At 40.5% G+C, this 21,216-nt stretch overlaps 1 protein-coding gene across 1 annotated transcript in view; it reads right to left on the bottom strand.

The window, feature by feature from the left end:
- Nucleotides 1–21,216, bottom strand: part of STAB1 (stabilin 1) — a 122,749-nt gene that overhangs the window by 76,949 nt on the left and 24,584 nt on the right. The window contains exons 13-24 of the mRNA XM_081948824.1: nt 20,118–20,264; nt 18,279–18,341; nt 17,545–17,658; nt 13,897–13,950; nt 12,909–12,989; nt 12,475–12,633; nt 9,479–9,541; nt 7,801–7,902; nt 6,336–6,422; nt 5,212–5,323; nt 4,503–4,686; nt 2,556–2,649 (exon numbers count right to left, since the gene is read on the bottom strand). Of these exons, the coding sequence (XP_081804950.1) occupies nt 2,556–2,649; nt 4,503–4,686; nt 5,212–5,323; nt 6,336–6,422; nt 7,801–7,902; nt 9,479–9,541; nt 12,475–12,633; nt 12,909–12,989; nt 13,897–13,950; nt 17,545–17,658; nt 18,279–18,341; nt 20,118–20,264 (1,260 nt within the window). The remainder of the gene's footprint in view (nt 1–2,555; nt 2,650–4,502; nt 4,687–5,211; nt 5,324–6,335; nt 6,423–7,800; nt 7,903–9,478; nt 9,542–12,474; nt 12,634–12,908; nt 12,990–13,896; nt 13,951–17,544; nt 17,659–18,278; nt 18,342–20,117; nt 20,265–21,216) is intronic.

The raw sequence follows: 21,216 nt of genomic DNA, 5'->3' as shown, positions 1-21,216 counted from the left end.
AAGGACTCGGGGCGGCGTACAATCAAACAGATAAAAAATACACATAAGACAAACATATATACAAGAGAACAGAGACATATACATATGTGCATGGAGGAGGATGGACTTAAGTGAAAGACAGTTAAAAATACAATTTAAAATCCCCTAATAAAATTACCAAATTAAAAAACCCATCAGGAGCGTTACGAAGTTATGGTCGAGCCAGGCCAGCTATTTGGAAAAGGTGGGTCTTGAGCTTGACACGGAAGGAGCGGAGGTCAGTAGTAGTCCTAATATCCGGGGGGAGGTCATTCCACAGGGCTGGGCCCGCCACAGAGAAGGCTCTGCTCCTAGGCGCCGCCCCATGGCACTGTCTGGTAGACGGCACCTGGAGAAGTCCCTCTCTGTGCGAGCGGATGGGTCGTAGGGATGTATGGGGCAGAATACGATCCCGCAGGTAACTAGGTCCTGAGCCATGGAGCGCTTTAAAGATCGTAATCAAAACCTTGAAACGCACTCGATAGACCACAGGAAGCCAGTGCAGCTCGCGCAGGAGAGGTGTCACATGGGAGTACTTGGTACTCCCCATAATCACCCGCGCGGCCGCATTCTGGACCAACTGCAGTCTCCGAGTGCATTTCAAGGGAAGCCCCATGTAGAGAGCGTTACAGTAGTCCAGGCGAGACGTCACCAGCGCATGGGTGACTGTGCGTAAGGCGTCCCGGTCCAATAGGGGGCGCAATTGGCGCACCAGGCGAACCTGGTGGAACGCCCCCCTGGCCACGGCTGTCACATGTTCATCCATGGACAGCCTGGCATCCAGGAGGACGCCCAAATTGCGCGCCCGCTCCACGGGGGCAAGTTGAATGCCCCCAATGGCCAGAGATGGAATTATCTGGTTGAACCGGGGAGCCGGAACCAACAGCCACTCCGTCTTGGAAGGGTTGAGCCTGAGTCGGTTGTCATCCATCCAGACCCGTATGGCTTCCACACACCGGGACATCACTTCGATGGCCTCGTTGGGGTGGTTCGGGGTGGAAATGTACAGCTGAGTATCATCAGCGTACAGATGATATCCCACCCCGAAACCACGGATGATCTCACCCAGCGGCTTCATGTATGTGTTGAACAGGAGCGGCGAGAGGACCGACCCCTGTGGCACCCCACAAGTAAGGGGGCTTAGGGTCGACCTCTGCCCCCCTGCCAACACACGTCGCCTCCGGCCGGAGAGGTAGGAGCCGAACCACCGCAAAACGGTGCCCCGGACCCCCAACCCCTCCAGTCGGTGCAACAGGATACCATGGTCGATGGTATCAAAAGCCGCCGAGAGGTCTAATAGGACCAGGATAGAGGAGCAACCCCTATCTCTGGCCCTCCAGAGATCGTCTACCAACGCGACCAAGGCCGTCTCAGTGCTGTGCCCAGGGCGAAAGCCAGACTGGCGCGGGTCTAGATAATCATTCTCCTCCAGATGTCGTGGGAACTGAGAAGCCACCACACTCTCTACAACCTTCGCCAAAAAGGGAAGGTTGGAGACAGGACGATAATTGGCCAGCTCCGTAGGGTCTAGGGAAGGCTTCTTGAGCAAGGGTCTCACCACCGCCTCTTTCAAGGCGGCCGGGAGAGACCCCTCACCCAACGAAGCGTTCACCAGGCCCAGGAGCCAGTCGCGTGTAACCTCCCAGGAAGCCAGTACAAGCCAGGAGGGACACGGGTCCAGCAAACATATGGTAGGTCGCAGTCGTCCACGCAATCTGTCCAAATCCTCGATGGCAACCAAGTCAAACTCCTCCCAAAAAGGTTTCTCAAGACTCGCCACTGGCGTCTCGACTGGGCCACTGAAGGGGACCCAATCCTTCCGGATTTGAGCGACTTTATCCAGCAGATATTTCCCAAACTCCTCTGCTCTACCCTGTAGAGGGGCCTCCCGCAGCCTCTGAAACAGAAGGGAGCGGGACACCCGAAACAGGGCGGCAGGGCGGTTCTCTGCGGATGCAATGAGAGCGGCACAATATCGACGTTTGGCCGTTCTCAATGCCACTAGGTACGTCCTTAAATGGGCTCGTACCTGTGCTCGGTCCAATTCGGATCGGGAGGATCTCCAACGACTCTTTAGGCATCTCTTGCGGCGCTTCATCACCCTTAGCTCCTCGGTGAACCAAGGAGCCAGGGTGGATCGTTGCCGCCGGAGAGGCCGCAAAGGCGCCACCCGGTTCAAGGCCCCGGTAGTCGCATTATTCCACACGGCCACCAGGTCCTCTACCCGAGGGCGGGTCAGGGCTGCAGGAGGTGGCCCAAGCTCCGTCTGGAACCTGTCTGGTTCCATCAAGCGCCTGGGGCGGAACCATCTAGTGTTTTCCGGTTCCGGAAATATTGATATTGATATTGATATTACAACATTGCTCTTTTTAATATTTACATTTTATTGCATTTAGATGAAATGTTTATATATTGCTAGTCCATGTATGCTATGTCATATGCTAAACAAAGAAACAAATAATACTAAGGTAACGTTTATCTGGATTAATCCAAAAGGTGATCTAGGTTAGTAAACAAGAAAATATTGACCCACTTACATTTTCTGAACATCCTCCCCTTCCTGGCTTACTACAGGCATCAATGGGCTTGCAGGAAAACCCATCCCCTTCATATCCATCAAGACAGACACAGCTAGAAGACAGACAGAGAGCAGCTAATGAAATCTGAGGTACCTATGAATCACATACTCATTCAGGTTAAAGTAATGATAATTTATGACACTTAGGCCATGACATCCATCATGCAAATAGTGTCATGTGCAACATATTATATCATTTGCATATTACATTACATTTCCATAATGACATCATTGTGCAAATGCCATGTATTGTAGCAGAATTTGGTCAATTCCATGCAAATATCTTGTAAATTGAACTTTCACCATAGTTTCTATCATGTCTGGAATCATTCAGACTACAGGTAGTCCTCGACGTACGACCACAATTGAGCCCAAAATTTCTGCTGCTATGACAGTTGGTAAGTGAGTTTTGCCCCATTTTATGACTTTTTTGCCATAGTTGCTAAGTGACTCACTGCTGTTGTTATGTTAGTAACACAGTTGTTAAGTGAATCTGACTTCCGCATTGACTTTGCTTGTCAGAAGATTGCAAAAGGTAATCATGTAACCCCGGGACATTACAACTGTCATAAATATGAGTCAGTTGCCAAGTGAATCCAGACAAATCTGAATTTTAATCCCATTACTATGGGGGGGGGGTGGCTGCAACAGTTGTAAGTGTGAAAAACAGTCATAAGTCACTTTTTTTCAGTGCTGCTGTAACTTCAAATAGTCATTAAGTGAACTGTTGTAAGTCAAGGACTATCTGTATCTTTCAAATTTTATGACTGATTCACGCATTGCACTATGCACTAAAGACTAAACTATGTTTTGCTTGATCACTGTTTATTAAAATACAATCCGCTGGGTTCATATGGTATTATAAATTAAAAGCAATAAAGGATACTAAGATAGGGGTATCAAGACAATAGTTACGTTGCTTTTGATCCAAGCAACAGTGTCGTCTTCTCTTTCTGTCATCTAATAACCATTCACAAAACTGTATTTATGTCAAGGGAGAAATTGTTCTGACCTAGGTTTCCTTAAAAAGCATGAAGCAGAGTCTTGGTCCTGGCAAAGCCTGTTTTATTTACCGACTGTGAATTCCTTTCATTCATAGTCAGCAAGGCTTGGCAAACAGTTTTTCAGAGGAATATTTATCAACACAGATAACTAATTTCCCAACGCAGGGCAAGGCAACACTTGGCACAGAGTCTCTTATAGTCAAAAACAGAACTTTTCACTCTTGAAACGACTGAAGGGATGAATTGTTTCCTGCAAAAGCCCACTCCCCGTTCACTCCTAATTTGTTTCCTATGGGAGGGGCCAATCACCTCCAAGGTTTGGCTTTACTCCCAAGTCGACCCTGCTTTCTTAGTTGCTCTTGTCTTCTGGCAGCTCTGTGCATGTGCACGCTGGGAACAGGCTCCAGCTGTTCCTCTGCCTCACTGCTGTCTAGCTCCCCCTCTGCCTCTGACACAGAGCCCTTATCTGAGCTTTCCTCACCCCCCAGGACTGGCCCATGTTCCTCCCCAACCTCCTCACTGTCCAACTCTGCTGCAAGCTCTGCTGGCCACCAGTGGGCCACAACAGAAATGTAATGAAGTTGAACAATCCTAAGCATTTCTACTATAGAAGGAATCCTATTGAATTCTCAGTATCATGCTCCAAAGTAGGAAGTTTGGCGACATCCCAATAGAATTCATACCCTGTTCTGTTGTATTCACCACTTTTACTGAGGTTGCTTCTCAAAAGATCATAAGATGGGCAATGTTACATTTTCATGCCTTTCAGTTTTCATAAGCGTCTCTTACTCAAGAAATAAGTTATGAATGTAATCATATATCATAATGAGGGGTAATTTATGCCTTTCCCCAATGGAACTGAGTAAGGAATCTGATCCCAGATGCCCCTTGCGAGGACTTACTTCGCAGTGTCATTCACAGTACAGGTCGCATGGACATGGCAATTCAGAGTGGCACCAGTAGATTCACAACTGTGAGAGCGCATGTCACAGAATTCCCCGGTGTAGCCATCCGCACACGTCCCTGCCTGGCACACACCCTTGCTTCCTGGTCTGTTGTCACAAATTCCATGGATGCAGCCACAATCTTTCATTGTGAATAGAGAAGAAAGATGAAAACTTAATCGTTTAAATTATAATTGCGGGATTTCTTGAATACCTTTAATGACATTTAATCCATGCGATGGCTTGGGGTTCCCTTTCCGCTTTGTTGTGCCGCCCGTAAAAGACAGAGGATTGGTGTAGGGCAGGCTAAGATAATGTATAAAAATAGGTCACTTCTAGTCATTAGAGGAGTGGCAAGTTCAATCGATCAATCGGAATAGAACTGGAAGGGACCTTGGAGGACTTCTAGTCCAACCACTCTCCCGCAACCGGAGACCCTATAAATTTCAGAAAGTTATTTAATTGTACATTATTATTTCATATTATTTTAACTTCCAGGCAAGGGAAGCTTGTGACTTATTTTCCCGCAAGCACCAGAATAAATTCACCAGGCTTGGGTATCATGCACCTGGAGGTAGAAAGGAGGATACTATTTCTAGCTCTGGTCCAGGCAGACCAAATATCTCCCTTTGTCTCAGTGCTTTCCTGCCTGATTTGTGTCTCAGACCTTCAGTGCAGTTTTCCCCATGCTTGTTTGGGTTTGAGCAGATGTGACAGGCAATTCCTTTGAAGCCATCGTAGCAGTTGCATTGACCGTTTCCGTGTATACCGTCATTACACTGGGGGGGAAAAACAAATTCCAATGTTACAGGAGATAATTTGCTCTTTCTCTCAGCTTACTACAAGACCACCCCCCTGACCTAGTGAAGTCTCACTTACAAATGACTATGTATCCTTAATGTAGCCCTATACTATATATATGTATTAAATTATTTTGGGGTGGCAGTAATAACATTTGTTTTCAGTCAATTGTTTTCTTTCCCAATCTTTGCAAAGTTCAACGGCATGTATCCACAATTTTCTTGCAACTATTTCTCTAACATTGTTACTTAATGCCTAGCTAAGAATTCTGTGCCACTTTATTGAGCTCTATGCTGCTGGGGAAGATCAAGGAAGCAGAATAGCAATAGCACTTACAATTATATACCACTTCATAGTGCTTTACAGCCCTCTTTAAGTAAAATCAGCTTATTGCCCCCAACAATCTGGGGCCTCATTTACCAACCTCAGAAGGATGGAAGTCAAGAAGCTACACAGATTTCAGAAAAGCATCTTTAAGGCTTGTCTGTGATAATATAATCTCTTGGAATAAGAAATTAATATCAATAGCAATAGTACTTAGACTTATATACCGCTTCACAGTGCTTTTTACAGCCCTCTCTAAGCAGTTTACAGAGTCAGCCTATTTCCCCCAACAATCTGGGTCCTCATTTTATCAACCTTGGAAGGATGGAAAACTGAGTCAACCTTGAGCCTGGTGAGATTTGATCTGCCAAATTGCAGACAGTTGGCGGTCAGCAGAAGTAGAATGCAGTACTGCATTCTTACCACTGTGACACCACAACTCTTAATAAGAATGAAATAAGAATTTCTTAGCCTTGTTTATAGTGAGTTCATCAGGATGGAGGCTCCTGGAATGCTTTAAAATGCTTCTTTCAGATTTTTTGTCAACTGGTAAAGTTAGCAGCCATGAGATGAGCTGTTAACTGACTCATCCATTACTTTTCTTGATTGTTTTTATCTAGGCTGTCATTTATTCTTTTCTCTGCCTCCCATCTCTCATACACTTACACTTCCTTTGTCGTAGCATGGATTGCTATATCCACCAGGACATGGGGTGCAGGAATGACCGAAAAACCCTTTGCAGCATCCAGGTGTCTTTTAAATAAATACACAACAGCAAATAAGTGTTCAATGTGCCATTCTTCTTCTGTCATCAAGGTATAGCTACACCCTCCCCTCTCCCGCTCACATGAGACAACAACTCAAGGGAAGTCCCAAGGTACCTTTTCAACAGGCAACTGGACTTTCTCTGTTTTTCCTTGAAGAAGTTTAACTTCTCATCCAAGAAGCTTCATCAGTTGTGGCAGGATGGTTTTGTGTATGGAAGGATTAGTTCTGATGATATGGGTAGGGGGAATGGAAGGGTTACATTTCTTTGCAGCCATCTTGTCATTAGCACTCTCTCTGAGAGTCATTGAGGCCACTTGGTTTATCTGTTCCCTCAGAGTCACCTGAATCAGAGCCTTCTTGGGGACTGCTGAAAGGATTGTGATCCTTCCATCCACACACCCCTGCCAAAATGGATGAAAATTTTTGGAGGAGCAGTGGTACGTCTTCAAGGAAAAACAACGAAAGTCAGTCACCTTTTGAAAAAGCACCTTTGAGTGAATGACCTGAATGACTGAGAATCTCCATAGATATTCAACTCAAGGGAAGACAGATGTTGGTTTTTGCCTTTCTTTATTTTTCCGTAATAAAGAAGCCAGCTCCTTTATCAAGGATGGTTATGTAACAAAGGGATCTTTTGTCTGGGCAGAGAGGAAAGTAAGTGAGTATTGACCCAGAATCAGCGTCTGGTACTCTTTAAATCTTGAACTAACCTCTGGCAAAATGCAAGGCAGCTATCCCAAATTTTTGTGACAATACCTCATACGCACCATGTGGCCAAGATGCTGGTTATGATGGTACAACTGAAACTCTGCCCTTTTTCACTATGCAGTGCACACCTTGTGTACACCCTTGATCTCTGGAGGTAAGGAGGCGGGGATTTCTTTTTGCTATTTCTTGTATGAATATATGTGATGTGTGTGAGAGAGGGGAAGTGTGAGTGTGTGCACATTTATGTGGACACTTGAATCTCTTTATATATCCAAAGCAGCTTCAGCCACACAAAATAGGAAGAGATGAACAAACCCGGGGGTGTCTTAATCTTTGTATAAGTACTTAAAAAATATTTAATACTTTATATTGCAAACAGTTTACAAATGGTAAATAAAAAAGCATCCAAGTTTAAACAAGGAATCTACTGAATAAATTTTGGAATAAGGGAAATATTTGCGCATGCATGCACAGTGTAATAAAAATTGCTCTGTGCAGAAGCAAAAAATAAGATGGAGAACAAATTTTGGGGCCTGACCGGCCTGGGTTGCTGCCGGTTCCAGCAACCCAGGCCACCCTACCGATTCGGCCGAACCAATCCGAACCGGTAGGAACCAAGCACTGAAGTGTTCCCTGCTGGATACCTTACACTTACCACTTCATTCAGAGTGCAATATGCCTGGCAGCCCTTCTTCAGAACATTCAAACCAAGAGGATCAAGGGTATAAACACACTCTGTTGAAAAAGCCTTGTCTTCCTTTGGAAGCAAAAAGAATTACAATTAAAAAAAGCATGTTTCATATATGTTCCATGTTTTTGCATATGTTCCATGACCTTTTGCCAGCCAATGAATGTTCAAAGAGAGGCCGAGTTATAAAGGAGAGCTCCAAACAGGAAAAGCAGTTTCCTCTCTGACTGACAAGAGAAATCATGCTTTTCAAGATAGCACTCTAGTTCACCTCACAGAGAGGCAGAATAAGGAAGACATAACAGAAATTCTGTTGCAAGCAAGTTTTTTCTTCTTTTTTGATTAGGAGCCAAGGCAGTCATCTATTCTGGATAGAGATGGGGGAAGGAGGCAATTTTAGCGAACTTTAGAGAAGTCCATTGTAAATTCACTTATTTCAGCACAACAGAGGTTTCAACATAATTTTGTATTCTGCTTTTTGAATACATAATTTCAGAAAACCTTGCATGAAAACTCTCTCTCTCTTTTTCTTTTTAAGTGAGGAACACTTCAAGGAATAAGCAGGGCTTGTTCCAAAGACCCAAAATATCTAGAATGCAGGCAGCAATCAATTCACTATTAACAGTGTTTCATAAAACAGTATTTTACAGATGCAATGGCTCTAAGAAATATGCATTTGCAGCAGTGGTGGGATTCAAATTTTTTTACTACCAGTTCTGTGGGAATGGATGGCTTGGTGAGCATGGCTTGGTGGGCGTGACAGGGGAAGGATACTGTAAAATCTCCTTTCCCTTCCCACTCTAGGGGAAGGTTACTGCAAAATCCTCATTTCCTCCCGATCACCTGGTACTCGGCAGGCAGAGAATAGATGGGGGCGGGGCCAGTCAGAGGTGGTATTTACCAGTTCTCCAAACTACTCAAAATTTCCACTACCGGTTCTCCAGAACTGGTCTGAACCTGCTGAATACTACCTCTGATTTGCAGTTTCCACAGCCTACAAGTTTGCTTAGTTGTTCTAATGTAAACCATCTTTGATCCTGTTGAAGTACAACCAGCATTATAACATGGTTGTACATTTTGAAGTCCTTGGAAATCACTATTGTCTCAATTGCTGTAATTAATCCGCTGTTCCAGAACTGACAGAAAAGCTAGAACAGCAGTTGCAAAAGGACTGAAATGTGACAGCGAAACGTGAAGAAACAAAAGGCAGTTCAAATAATTGGAGTCCTTCCAGCTGATGCCAGCCAAAGCGGACCTTTTCAAGCCTGTATTAATTTGACCTCAAATGTGCCAATGGAGAAGAAAGATTGAGTACTGGTTCTGCCCTGTACTGATTTTTATCAACTTTTTATTTCCTTCCTGGTTTGTTTGTACAATTCTGGGTATCCGTTGAACATATGTCTGCTACCTAGAATTACACTTGAAAGGGAAAGGGCTGACTTTACCAAAGGTATCAGAATCTGGAAGATTTGAAAGGTTGCAAATAGAAATCATGACAGCTAATATTCATGCTATTCATTCGCATTGCATATTCATGCTTTTTCTTCGCATTATTATTAGCATTAATATTTCCCGTGAATGGGTCACAAAATACAGCTACCCTTCCACAACATAATCTCCATATAGAAAAATCAGGGCCAGTTACCCTAATTTGGCTCCCAGGAGGACAAAGACTGCTATTAAGAAGCTCACAATCCACACAAGAACCCTGTAATAAAAGCCAAAGATAAGAAGTAATTAATTGATAGACTTTTAAAAAATGTTGCATTGCTAAACTTATAACTACCTTCAAAGCTGCAGAAAGATACTCTGCAGATTTATGCACTGGTAAAATTACCATTTAAAACAGAATTACATGACCATCTATTCCCCTTCCATGCTGAACATAAAGATAATGTAGAGTGATATGTTATTTCATGGACACCTTCATTGTTCTGCTCAGTGATAAGTCCATGAAAAATCATCCATGATCACACAGAAAACATGCATCTAAGAAGAAGTTGCAATATGGTGCACTCAGGAATTTTATTGAGCTCTTTCTTGTGTTCTCTGATTTGTACACACTTTATTATAAGGCTACGTTACACCATCAGTGTTAGTTTGGTAATAAAACATCTGCAGGAAAGCAACCTACAGAATACATCAAGAACTCAACAGGTTAACCTCAGATACATAGATTCTCTAGTATTGGGAGGAATTTTGTTTCTGCTATTTATCAGCTGTTTTAATTGACTTTTTAATTAAATTTAGTTTAATTAAAAAGCACTGGTTGCTAGGAGATGAGAAATATGAATACCTGCTTTGCTGGATAAACTGAATGCATTGTAGCCTTAAAAGAAATGGGCAACTCAATAGACCAACAACTCAGTAACACCTAACACTTAATTCTAGCTCCTAAGGAGCTTGCAACAAGAAAACTTGAACATTTTATTATGTCTACAGAGGAATACGTTGCTTCCTCAGGTCAGCCTGATTGTGGCCCAGTCATCTCTTGACAATTTAGGGGGAAATTTATTGACCCTCTTTCCTCAGGTCTACGATTATGACAAAAATTATATCTGCCGAATGTTTCCTTGTTCTGACTTAAAGATTGCTCCTGAATTCTTTGAGGGTAATATATATTATCTCTGTTTATCCCCATCTTGCTATCATCTATTTTCTCTCTGGGCAGAATACAACCAAGATCACGTGAGGTACTGATACCACTCTATAAAGTCTTAGTAAAACCACACCTTGAATACTGCATCCAGTCACCACACTATAAAAAAGATGTTGGGACTCTAGAAAGAGTGCAGAGAAGAGCAACAAGCATGATCAAGAGACAGGAGGCTAAAACATATGATTAATGGTTGCAGGAACTGGGCATGGCTAGTCTAGTGAAGAGAAGGACCAGAGGAGACATGATAGCGATGTCTCAATATCTGAGGGGCTGCCACAGAGAGGAGGAGGTCAACCTATTTTCCAAAGCACCTGAAAGCCAGACCAGGAATAATGGATGGAAACTAATCAAGGAGAGATTCAACCTGGAAATTAAGAGAAATTTTCTGACAGTGAGAACAATCAACCAATGGAACTGCTTGCCTTTCAAAGTTGTGGGAGTTTCATCACTGGAAGCTTTCAAGAAGAGACTGGAGTGCCATCTGTCAGAAATGGTGTAGTAGGGACTCCTGCTTGGGCAGAGAGTTGGACTAGATGACCAAGGTCCCTTCCTATTCTGTTAATCTGTTAAATCCTGCAATGCTTAATGAGTGGCTAGCAGTAAGTTGTACTGTACAAAAATTTACAGTACAAATTTGCAACCTCTGGGTTCTTGAAAGAGTTCTCCCTGTACAAAATAGCTTCTTCTAATACTCCAGGAACTTTAAATGTTCTTTTGAGGCATTGGGTTCAAGAGAGCAGAAAATGGTGCCACTGTGATGCTTTTTAGTACCCTCCTCTACATTGCTGTGCAGTTATCACTGCTCCCAGATTTAGGGGGAGAGTTCTTTCTTTCTTTCTTTCTTTTGAGGTCTTCCTCTGTGATTTTATTTGAAACTTGGGAAGCCTGGGAGTCTCCATATCACTGGAGAAAAGATACTTTGGTTTCAATTGCATTGCCTTTTCTCTTTCTCACTCTCATTTTTTGTTATTTTAAAACATTTTTCTTTTCTCTCTCCCTGTTCTAATGAAAGAAATCAAGAATCCAGTTCAAAAAAGCCCTAAAACCAGTGGAGAATCCTTGCTCCACCCCACTTCATCCATCAGAAATTAGACTCTTCAAACAGGATGAATGTCTGACAAATGCAGAGGAAATACTCAGCACGAAATTATAACAAAAACGGAAGCCACTTATTTTCTACTATGCTTACAGTATTCTAATGCAAGTTTGCCGTATTTCTTTCTGCTGCTTAAAATTGTACTAAGCATTTTAAGGATTATATTCTCCTTTTATGGCTTGTAGGTAACACAGATGAGAATTGGTACAATATTTTTTTTAAAAAAATAATACATCTGTCCTGTTGTATCCACAGGACCAACTGCAACAGGCACTGCTTAAGGTCAGTGCCTAGAAGCCTGATTGCTTCTCTGTATCAGCAACAGGAAGCAGATGTTTTCAGAAAGGTGCTGAATCCTCATCAGGCTTACTTGCAGAGGCTGAGTCAACAGGAAAGGCTAGTTCTCACAGGAAATGCAATATGGTGGTCTCTGAAGAGCCAAATTGCTTTTGAGGTTAAAAATAGTCTAGGAATCTTGTGCATATAGATTAGCATTCGTTATCTTTTAGACTTGCAGTAAAGGGAGGAAATTCATGGGAAAAGAGCTGAATTTGCAGAAAAAGTAAGTGGGGAAAATGGTTACTGGAATTGAATTGGTGCAGTGGTGGGTTTCCCTTTTTTTTTACTACCAGTTTGCTCCTGCGTGCACATGAGCAGAAGCATCCGGGAGGGTGGGCAGAGCCTCCAGTTCACCCGATCTGGCAGAACCGGCAGAAACCCACCTCTGGACTTGTGGGTCCACAAGTCACCATCTCACACCCAATGAACAAACTGGGTTTCTCTTGAGAGAATGTAGTCTTTTCCCATCACCCCAGATTTTCCATCTAAAGTATGGGAAAAACTTATACAAGAGAAAGAGTAAATTGGACATCCTTGGTTTATTTACCTTCACAACTTTATGATGTACTTCATTACACTTCTTCGGCAGAATTGGGAGTATTGATGAAGGAATCAAGATACCATCCAAAGTATGAATAATACCGTTTGAGGCCAAAATATCCCTTTTGTTTATCACCACCTTGGAATTATCCAACAGGATCCTTCCCTGGAATAAAAAATAGAATAAAACTGCATTGACAGAAGCCTTTGAAATACATGTGTGCAAGGTAGACCTTGTCAAGGTGTTGGGATAACTGCTTTTGCAGTCGAAAAGTGGAAACTATTTCCTCAATAGCGGAGAGAGCTATGCATTTTTAAAAAATGAATGTAAACCTGCTAGCTACTGTCCATGGAATGTAGTCAGAGCCATGGGCAACTTCTCCAGTCTCCCATCAGACAGGATATTAATATTTCTAGGAATTTCAATGTCATAGTACTTACATCGTTACTGATGTCAACTGTCAGCAGTTGGTTTGCCATGGTCAGAATATGTGGCATCGTTATTAGCCTTTCTATATAGACCTGGAAAAGATTGAATTTATTCAGATATTTATTTGATTTATATAGCCGGCCATCTCACATACAATTAACATTCTCAGGTGTTCAGGACTTGGACCAATTTGTTCAATTCCTGAGCCACTTTTATTGGAGCCAGGGAAGTGCTTGGGTTCCTGGCTGCTTTCTCACTGGAGGGTCACCTGGATAAACATTTCCTGGTGGAACACAACTTTTCCTTAACTCCATGCTCTTGACCCAAACATAGCTCCAGCCATGGGCACGTGTAGTCTCTTAGACATTGACTGAAATTACTGTATGTCTCAATGGCAAAGAGGGTACGATTATAATTTTGAACTGAAAATGACAAGATACAGGAGACAATTTCAGGAGATGATTCAGTCAAGATTTTGTCCACATAAGGCACATTAAGTGGTCTGAGAACATAACCTAGTTTACAAATGGACATGAGAAGTTTCTGCCTGGGAGAATGTTTTAAGATTAAGATCATCATCATCATCCTAGCCATTGTCTATCCACTGCAGGATAAAGGCCTCTTCTGCATGCTTCCAACCTCTTCTGCATGAAGAGGCCATGCAGAAGATTAAGATGTATATTTAAAACGAATGGAGTCACAAACAGGGGTTTCTTACTTAGTTTTGAAGAACTAGATTTAGTTTAACAATTACAAATTACTACCTATTTTGAAAAGACTTTTAATAGCATGGCAAAAACAGCATGCTTGTTCCTACTATTCTATTTTTACTGTGCTAGTTCCCTAAAGAAAGGGAACTAGCCTCAAGCGATACCTAGGCCTTTAGGAAATGTCCATCTGCATTTCCTCTTCACCAGTTCAAGAGCCCTGGCAAGGAGCAAGTTATATGTGAAAGTGATGAAATGAACTTGGAAAGAAAAAACAACAACAACACCTTACCGCTGCTCTGGGATAGATATGATGTTTCACCAGTTCCTGAAGCTTATTTATGCCCTAGTATAGGGAGGGAAAAACAATTACAGGGTGTCCTTAGATTTAATGGTTGAGGATTACACAAGAGATTGTGAATAACAACCTTTTGTCCATGTACATTATATTTCAAAATCAGAGTTTCTTCCTGAAGGACAGCATGATTTGTATGAATATGCCAAATTATTTTTCACTCTAAAAAGTTTGAATTTAACAAGAAGGGATTTTTGTATTGCCCTGTGCAAAAGGATCAGAGTGATAAAATGAAAATTAAAAGCTGCTGTACTTCCTACCAATCATTCTTTCTCTACTCTGCAGTTGGATTCTGACTTTCCCATTGCAATTTAAACAAAACCCCACACATCTAAATTGCTGTGTTCTAAATCAATCTAACATGACCAGTGACTGTTCTAAAAACAGTTTTGCTAGAGACTAAGTCAGGGGGAAAGCATGTTTATTTTGTTTAAAATTGTGCTTTGCCATTCTGCTCAATGTTACTGAAGAATGCATACAGACCAACTTTCAATTTACCTAATTAAGAGCCTATCTCTTTTAATAAAACGTGCTTATTGTAAATGCTGCGGCTAAATTGTGCATGTTTTGCTGTCATAGACAGCTGATATACAACATTATCTTTGCAATTAATTCTTCTGCTGATATCCGCCAGATTTTGTTGCAGGAAAAAGCAGCAGAGACAGAGACCTCAAAGACTACTGAAAGCAAGATTACACTGAAAGATGTCAAAATTGTTATGCCTTTCCCCCCAACAGTTAAATTAGAGAGATCCATGGGTTTCCTCCATTCATTAGATCAGTGTTTCTCAGTCTCAGCACCTTGAAGATGGGTGTACTTCAACTCCAAGAATTTCCCAGCCAGCATAGTGTCTACCCATCTTCAAAGAGCTTTGCATTAGATTGAAGGAAATTGATCTAATCCTAAACTCTAAAATCTACCTGACTCTTGGGTTAATACCCCAGAGTGTTGAAGGAAAGTATATTCAAATTGTGAAACATTCCTACCTCCAAATAGTTTGGTTGAATCTCTCTCTCTCGCTCCCTCCCTCCCACTCCCTCTCATGATCTCCCTCCCTCCCCCTCTCTCTCATGATTTCCCTCCCTCCCTCCCTCCCCCTCCCTCTCTCTCATTAACAGAGAAGGAAACCTACCTCCCCCTTCCAAACTCTTGTTTTTAGTTTGTTTTACTTTTTGTAACTTTAATCCATATCATATTTATAAGTGTTATTATATTTTGTTTTATTTCAATGTAAGCCTCTCAGAGTTGCCTGAACTATAAGATAGGTGGTAAATAAACTTGATCAATCAATCAATCAATCAATCAATCAATCAATAAATAAATAAATAAATAAATATCATTTATATGGCTGTCCATCACAAGTTCCTGACACTGGATGGCTAACAGTGCTAAATATCTATCTATCTATCTATCTATCTATCTATCTATCTATCTATCTATCTATCTATCTATCTATCTATCATCTATCTATCTATCTATCTATCTATCTATCTATCTATCTATCTATCATCTCTCTCTCTCTCTCTCTCTCTCTCCATATCTCCATATCTCCATATCTATATCTATATCTATATCTATCATCTATCATCTATCATCTATCTATCATCTATCTATCATCTATCTATCTATCTATCTATCTATCTATCTATCTATCATCTATCTATCTATCTATCTATCATCATCTATCTATCTATCTATCTATCATCTATCTATCTATCTATCATCTATCTATCTATCTATCTATCTATCTATCTACCTACCTACCTACCTACCTACCTACCTACCTACCTACCTATCTATCTATCATCTATCTATCTATCATCTATCTATCTATCTATCTATCTATCTATCTATCTATCTATCATCTCTCTCTCTCTCCATATCTCCATATCTCCATATCTATATCTATATCTATATCTATCATCTATCATCTATCTATCATCTATCTATCATCTATCTATCATCTATCTATCATCTATCTATCTATCTATCTATCTATCTATCTATCTATCATCTATCTATCTATCTATCATCTATCTATCTATCTATCTATCTATCTACCTACCTACCTACCTACCTACCTACCTACCTACCTACCTATCTATCATCTATCTATCTATCTATCTATCTATCTATCTATCTATCTATCTATCTATCATCTCTCTCTCTCTCCATATCTCCATATCTATATCTATATCTATATCTATCATCTATCATCTATCTATCATCTATCTATCATCTATCTATCATCTATCTATCATCAATCTATCTATCTATCTATCTATCTATCTATCTATCTATCTATCTATCTATCTATCTATCATCTATCATCTATCTATCTATCATCATCTATCTATCTATCTATCTATCTATCTATCTATCTATCTATCTATCTATCTATCATCTATCTATCTACCTACCTACCTACCTACCTACCTACCTACCTATCATCTATCTATCTATCTATCTATCTATCTATCTATCTATCTATCTATCTATCTATCTATCTATCTATTTATCACATAAAAAAGAGAAAAACAAAAACCACACAATAAAACAGCAGCCAAGGTAAAAACAGACCTATCAGCCCCAAAATAACATAACAAACATGCAGTGTCTGCCCATTTTCAGAACCTCAGACCCAGTGACACAAACAAGTACCAATTTCCAATCACTATCTGAACTATTGAATGTAACTCCCAAAATTCTAAATAGCTTAGGGCTGAGTCATTTGATGGACTACATCTGAAACCTATCCCTGTATTAAGATTGGCACAAGAAGCTCTCTTAAAGGTACCCATACTTTTCTTCAGCATATGGGAGATGCTACTTCCTGTGTTACTCTCAAACGAGAGAAGTCTCCTTTGAAATTGCAATTTGCTTTAGCAAAATTTTGGATTAAAATGGCCAATAGGCATAATTATTCTCCAATGTAGCAATTAATCAAGGAGAGAAGCAACTTAGAACTGAGGAGAAACTTCCTGACAGTTAGAACAATTAATCAGTGGAACAGCTTGCCTCCAGAAGTTGTGAATGCCCCAACACTGGAAGTCTTTAAGAAGATGTTGGATAGCCATCTGTCTGAAACGGTATAGGGTTTCCTGCCTAGGCAGGGAGTTGGACTAGAAGACCTCCAAGGTCCCTTCCAACTCTACTATTGTATTGTATTAATTCCCACCTCTCTGTGCATGTGCATTAATGTTGTTAATATATGTATACAATAACTAGAAGATTTAGTAACATTAAAATCTATCTTTCTACACAAAACCTCCATTAGTTACTTCCCATTAGAATATTTAAATTCTGTAACAATCAGAAACATTCTGCAGAACAACAGATACAGGACAAAATAAAACCTATATTTACAATAATGGCTACTTGAACAAGCTATAAGTTGGACATTTTATAGAAGGTTGCCTTTAAAAAAGCATACTGAATCAATTCTTACAGCTGTCCTAATTTACCAATGTTTCCCATATTGGGAAGATAAAACAATTGACTAAATGAACAATCTATGAGAGTGTTCAGAATGAAAACTCATATCCTTTTAATCCTCAGACTAAAAAATAGCAAAAATAGTCTCACCTCTGTGAAGAGATAAATTAGCCTTCCATCTCTTAATTTATCCACTGCTTCATTACTTGGGACAAACACAGTAAAAGGTCCAGGACCATCCAAAATTGATGGAAGACCACAATTCTGCAAAATATTAAGCACCATGGCCATTAGATAACTTCAGTGTGAAATGATTAATTAGCAAAATCAACATTTCTGGGGGTGAATTATGCTAAGCAGCTAAATCATTCGAATCAATTATTCTCAGCATTCCTGACAAAGTTCCAATTCAAAGTTCCAAACTACAGTCCTATTGAAATAGTCAAATGCTTTCTGTAGCTGACTAAGGATTACTGATTTGAACAAGATTTGGTGCGAAGAAAATGATCCAATGACAGATCAATTCAGATGTTTCTGAGTAAAGTTTTGCACATAGACAATGGATGGGAGGAACATTTGAAGGAAAGAAATCCTGATCCTGCTTCTTGTGTGAAGAAAGGATAAATTTCTTACTGCCCCAAAGCAATATTACAGAAATGAATCAATTCTTCATGAGTTTTACTAATATTTTAATGATCTTTATAATCTATTATAGTTAATCTTCTGTTTGATCTCTTAAAAGGGAACCCTGGTTTGGTATCTAATTGTGGATTATGAAAATATTAAATGTTCAAAAAGCAAAACCGACATTTTTTTCTGATTAAAAAAAAGCTGCAGTATCAGCATTCATTTTATTCCCTCCTGAATATAGGAGAGATACTCACTTCTAAAATAGTTTCAAACCGGCTGGCAATCTCCATGGAAGCAAGAATTTCTGCAATTGTTTTCTGCAAAAACAAACGGATTAGAATGAGAAGTGGGGCATAAACATATTTCAATTTGAAACAGCATAGTTATGAAATATATAAGCGCAAACAAATAATGACACTTTTTCTACTCTTTCTACTCTGTGCCATAACTAATGTACAGAAAACCTCTGAGTTGTACTCCCAATGTTTTCCTTCCCATTGAGTTCAGTAGAACTTCCTCCTTAGCAACTGTGATGATAGCATAATTCTAAGTTACTAAATATACGTCTATCTATATATACCTATGAGCCATGGTGGCGCAGTGGTTACAGTGCAGTAGTGCAAGCTACTTCTGCTGACTGCTGGCAGACTGGCAGTTCAAATCTCACCATGCTCAAGGTTGACTCACTCTTCCATCCTTCCGAGGTGGGTAAAATGAGGACCCAGATTGTTGGGAACAATATGCTGACTCTGTAAATCACTTAGAGAGGGCTGTAAAGCACTGTAAAGCAGTATATAAGTCAAAGTGTTATTGCTATGTATGTGAAGCATTTGCATCCTGCATTCTGAATATCCTAAATTTGGATGGCTTTCAAGATATGAACAAACACAGAGGATATGAATCTTAGTTCACCACAGGAGAAAAATCCACCAGAAACCATGGAGGTAAAATAAAGCTTTAAAGCTTTTTGTATGTATTCAGTTTCCTGTTTTGCCAATGTCTTGTAGAAAGATAGAGTAATTAAAAACAACTGATACAAAAAGTAGCAACTGATTGTTATCTGCAAATATTGTAAATTTAGGCTTCAGGATAATTTTCTGGAAATCCTTAGAGGAATTGATCCAGCAAAAAGTAATATAAGATTGCTCTATCTCAGCATGCCCAAGGTTTTTGAGTTTTTAAAGGTGAGTTAAAAGAGATGTAAAGACATATTGAATCAGAGTTGGTTCTTGGTAACTATGGAGACATATCCATGAGGCTTCTTAGCAACAACGCAAAGTGATTTGCTATTATTTTTTTCTAGCATTTTTAAAAACTTCCCAGTAGAATGAGTTGAGAATAATCTTGTCATTTTGAGTGATGGATAAGTAAATATAGGAAATAAGTGGTAGTTCCCAGATATCTTCCATGGTGTCCAGAAACTTTTTATGGAGTTTCTTTCAATTATAAAGTTATTTAGGATATTGTCTGCTGCACCATAAAGCAATAACTTTGAATGCTATATTTAGTGCCTTTTGGCCTCAGGAAGATGGAAGAGAACATTGTGGTGTGGCTAACATTTTATGAGTGTACCCATCACATTATCTCAACAATCCAAATCTTCCCAGGACCAATTATTAGTTTGGGAAAACTGGAGGAAATAAAATTGTAAGTGATATTTGCTTCCTAGTATACCCTACTATTAAGCAGTAGGGGTTGTGTGGAACTTTATAGTGTCAAACCATTTGCATGAGTCTAATGCTATGAAAAAGTGTACTAAAAAGGCTTTAGATCATGGGTGTCCAAATTTTGGCTTGCCTGGATCATGTTGAGTGTGGAGAAATTGTTCTTGGGGCCATATATATCATAGAGTTAATATGCATTAATAAATTTCCTTTTTTTCAATATTTTTATTATATCTTGTGGGGGCGCATTACTAGCTATCCGGACCACATGTGAGTTGGAAACATCTGCTTTAGATTGATTCTAGGTTAGAAGTACAATTGTGCTTCAAATGGTAGAAGCACAATTCTTAAAAGCTATTTTGTTTAAGGAATTCTCCCTATGCCTACCTATGACTCTGATTTCATAAGGAAAAAGAATATTCATCATACCTGAGCATTATCAGAGTTATCCATGGTGTCCATTTTCCTTATACGGTTAACAAGATGTATAACACCATTAACCGCTGGCAGATTGGAGTCAGTGAGGTAATAGAAGTTGTTTGGAGAATCTGAGTAACTGAACTGAACTGGCCTCGTCTGGAGAGCAATACAAGGTTTTTCTATGGTAAATATTTCTCTACAATTAAGTTTCATTATTGCTTTGATATTTTATTGCAATTGTTAATACTTGTAAATGCAGCAGGGGAGGGGTTCCTGCCAGTTCTAGAAGAGGTTCTACAGTGCCGTTTAGAACCGGTTCCAGCTCCCTCCCCCCGCCCGTCTGCACATCATCAAGATGAAGAGTGAGAGGAGGAATTCTGGGAGTTGAAGTCCACAAGTCTTAAAGCTGTCAAGTTTGAACACCCCTGGGTTTTTTTTCTAAAGGGTTACGGGTGCAAGGGTGTTGTAACTTGACAGATTTACGACTTGCACACTTCAATGCCAGAGTTCCTAAGCCAACATGACTGGAGGAGGAATTCTAGGAGTTGAAGTCCACAAGTCTTACAGCTGTCATGTTTGAATACCCCTGGGGCTTTTTTCTAAAGGGTTAGGGGTGCAAGGGTCTTGTAACTTGACAGCTTTAAGACTTGCGTGCTTCAAATGCCAGAGTTTCTGAGCCAACATTTTGGTTGCTAAGCAAGAATGTTGTTAAGTGAGTTTCACCACATTTTACAAGTTGGCCCCGCCTACCCAGTCACATGATTGTCAAGCCATGCCCACCTGGTCACATGGCCGGCAAGCCACTCCCACCCGGTCACATGGCCAGCAAGCGACTCCCACAAAGCAGGCCACACCTACAGAAGAGGTCCTAAAAAAATTTGAAACCCACCATTGAAATGCAGTTATTGTTCTTGAAAAGTAGAGTGTAGTTGGCCTTTAGACCAGGGTTTAGGTTGGGGATGGCATTCATCAGATAGTGGAAGAGGGGCAAGCATGGTGCATCCAATTTTGAGCTACTTGATCTCTCAGCAGCTTTGCATACTGTCAACCATAATATCCTTTTGGACTAATTTAATTGGAGATGGCAGGCACTATTTTATTTATTTAT

Source organism: Natrix helvetica (assembly GCF_964273705.1).
Source record: "Natrix helvetica genome assembly, chromosome: 1".
In the NCBI taxonomy this organism is placed as follows: Eukaryota; Metazoa; Chordata; class Lepidosauria; order Squamata; family Natricidae; genus Natrix; species Natrix helvetica.
The sequence above is the reverse complement of the archived record's forward strand: the minus strand, read 5'-3'. Positions and strand labels throughout refer to the sequence as shown.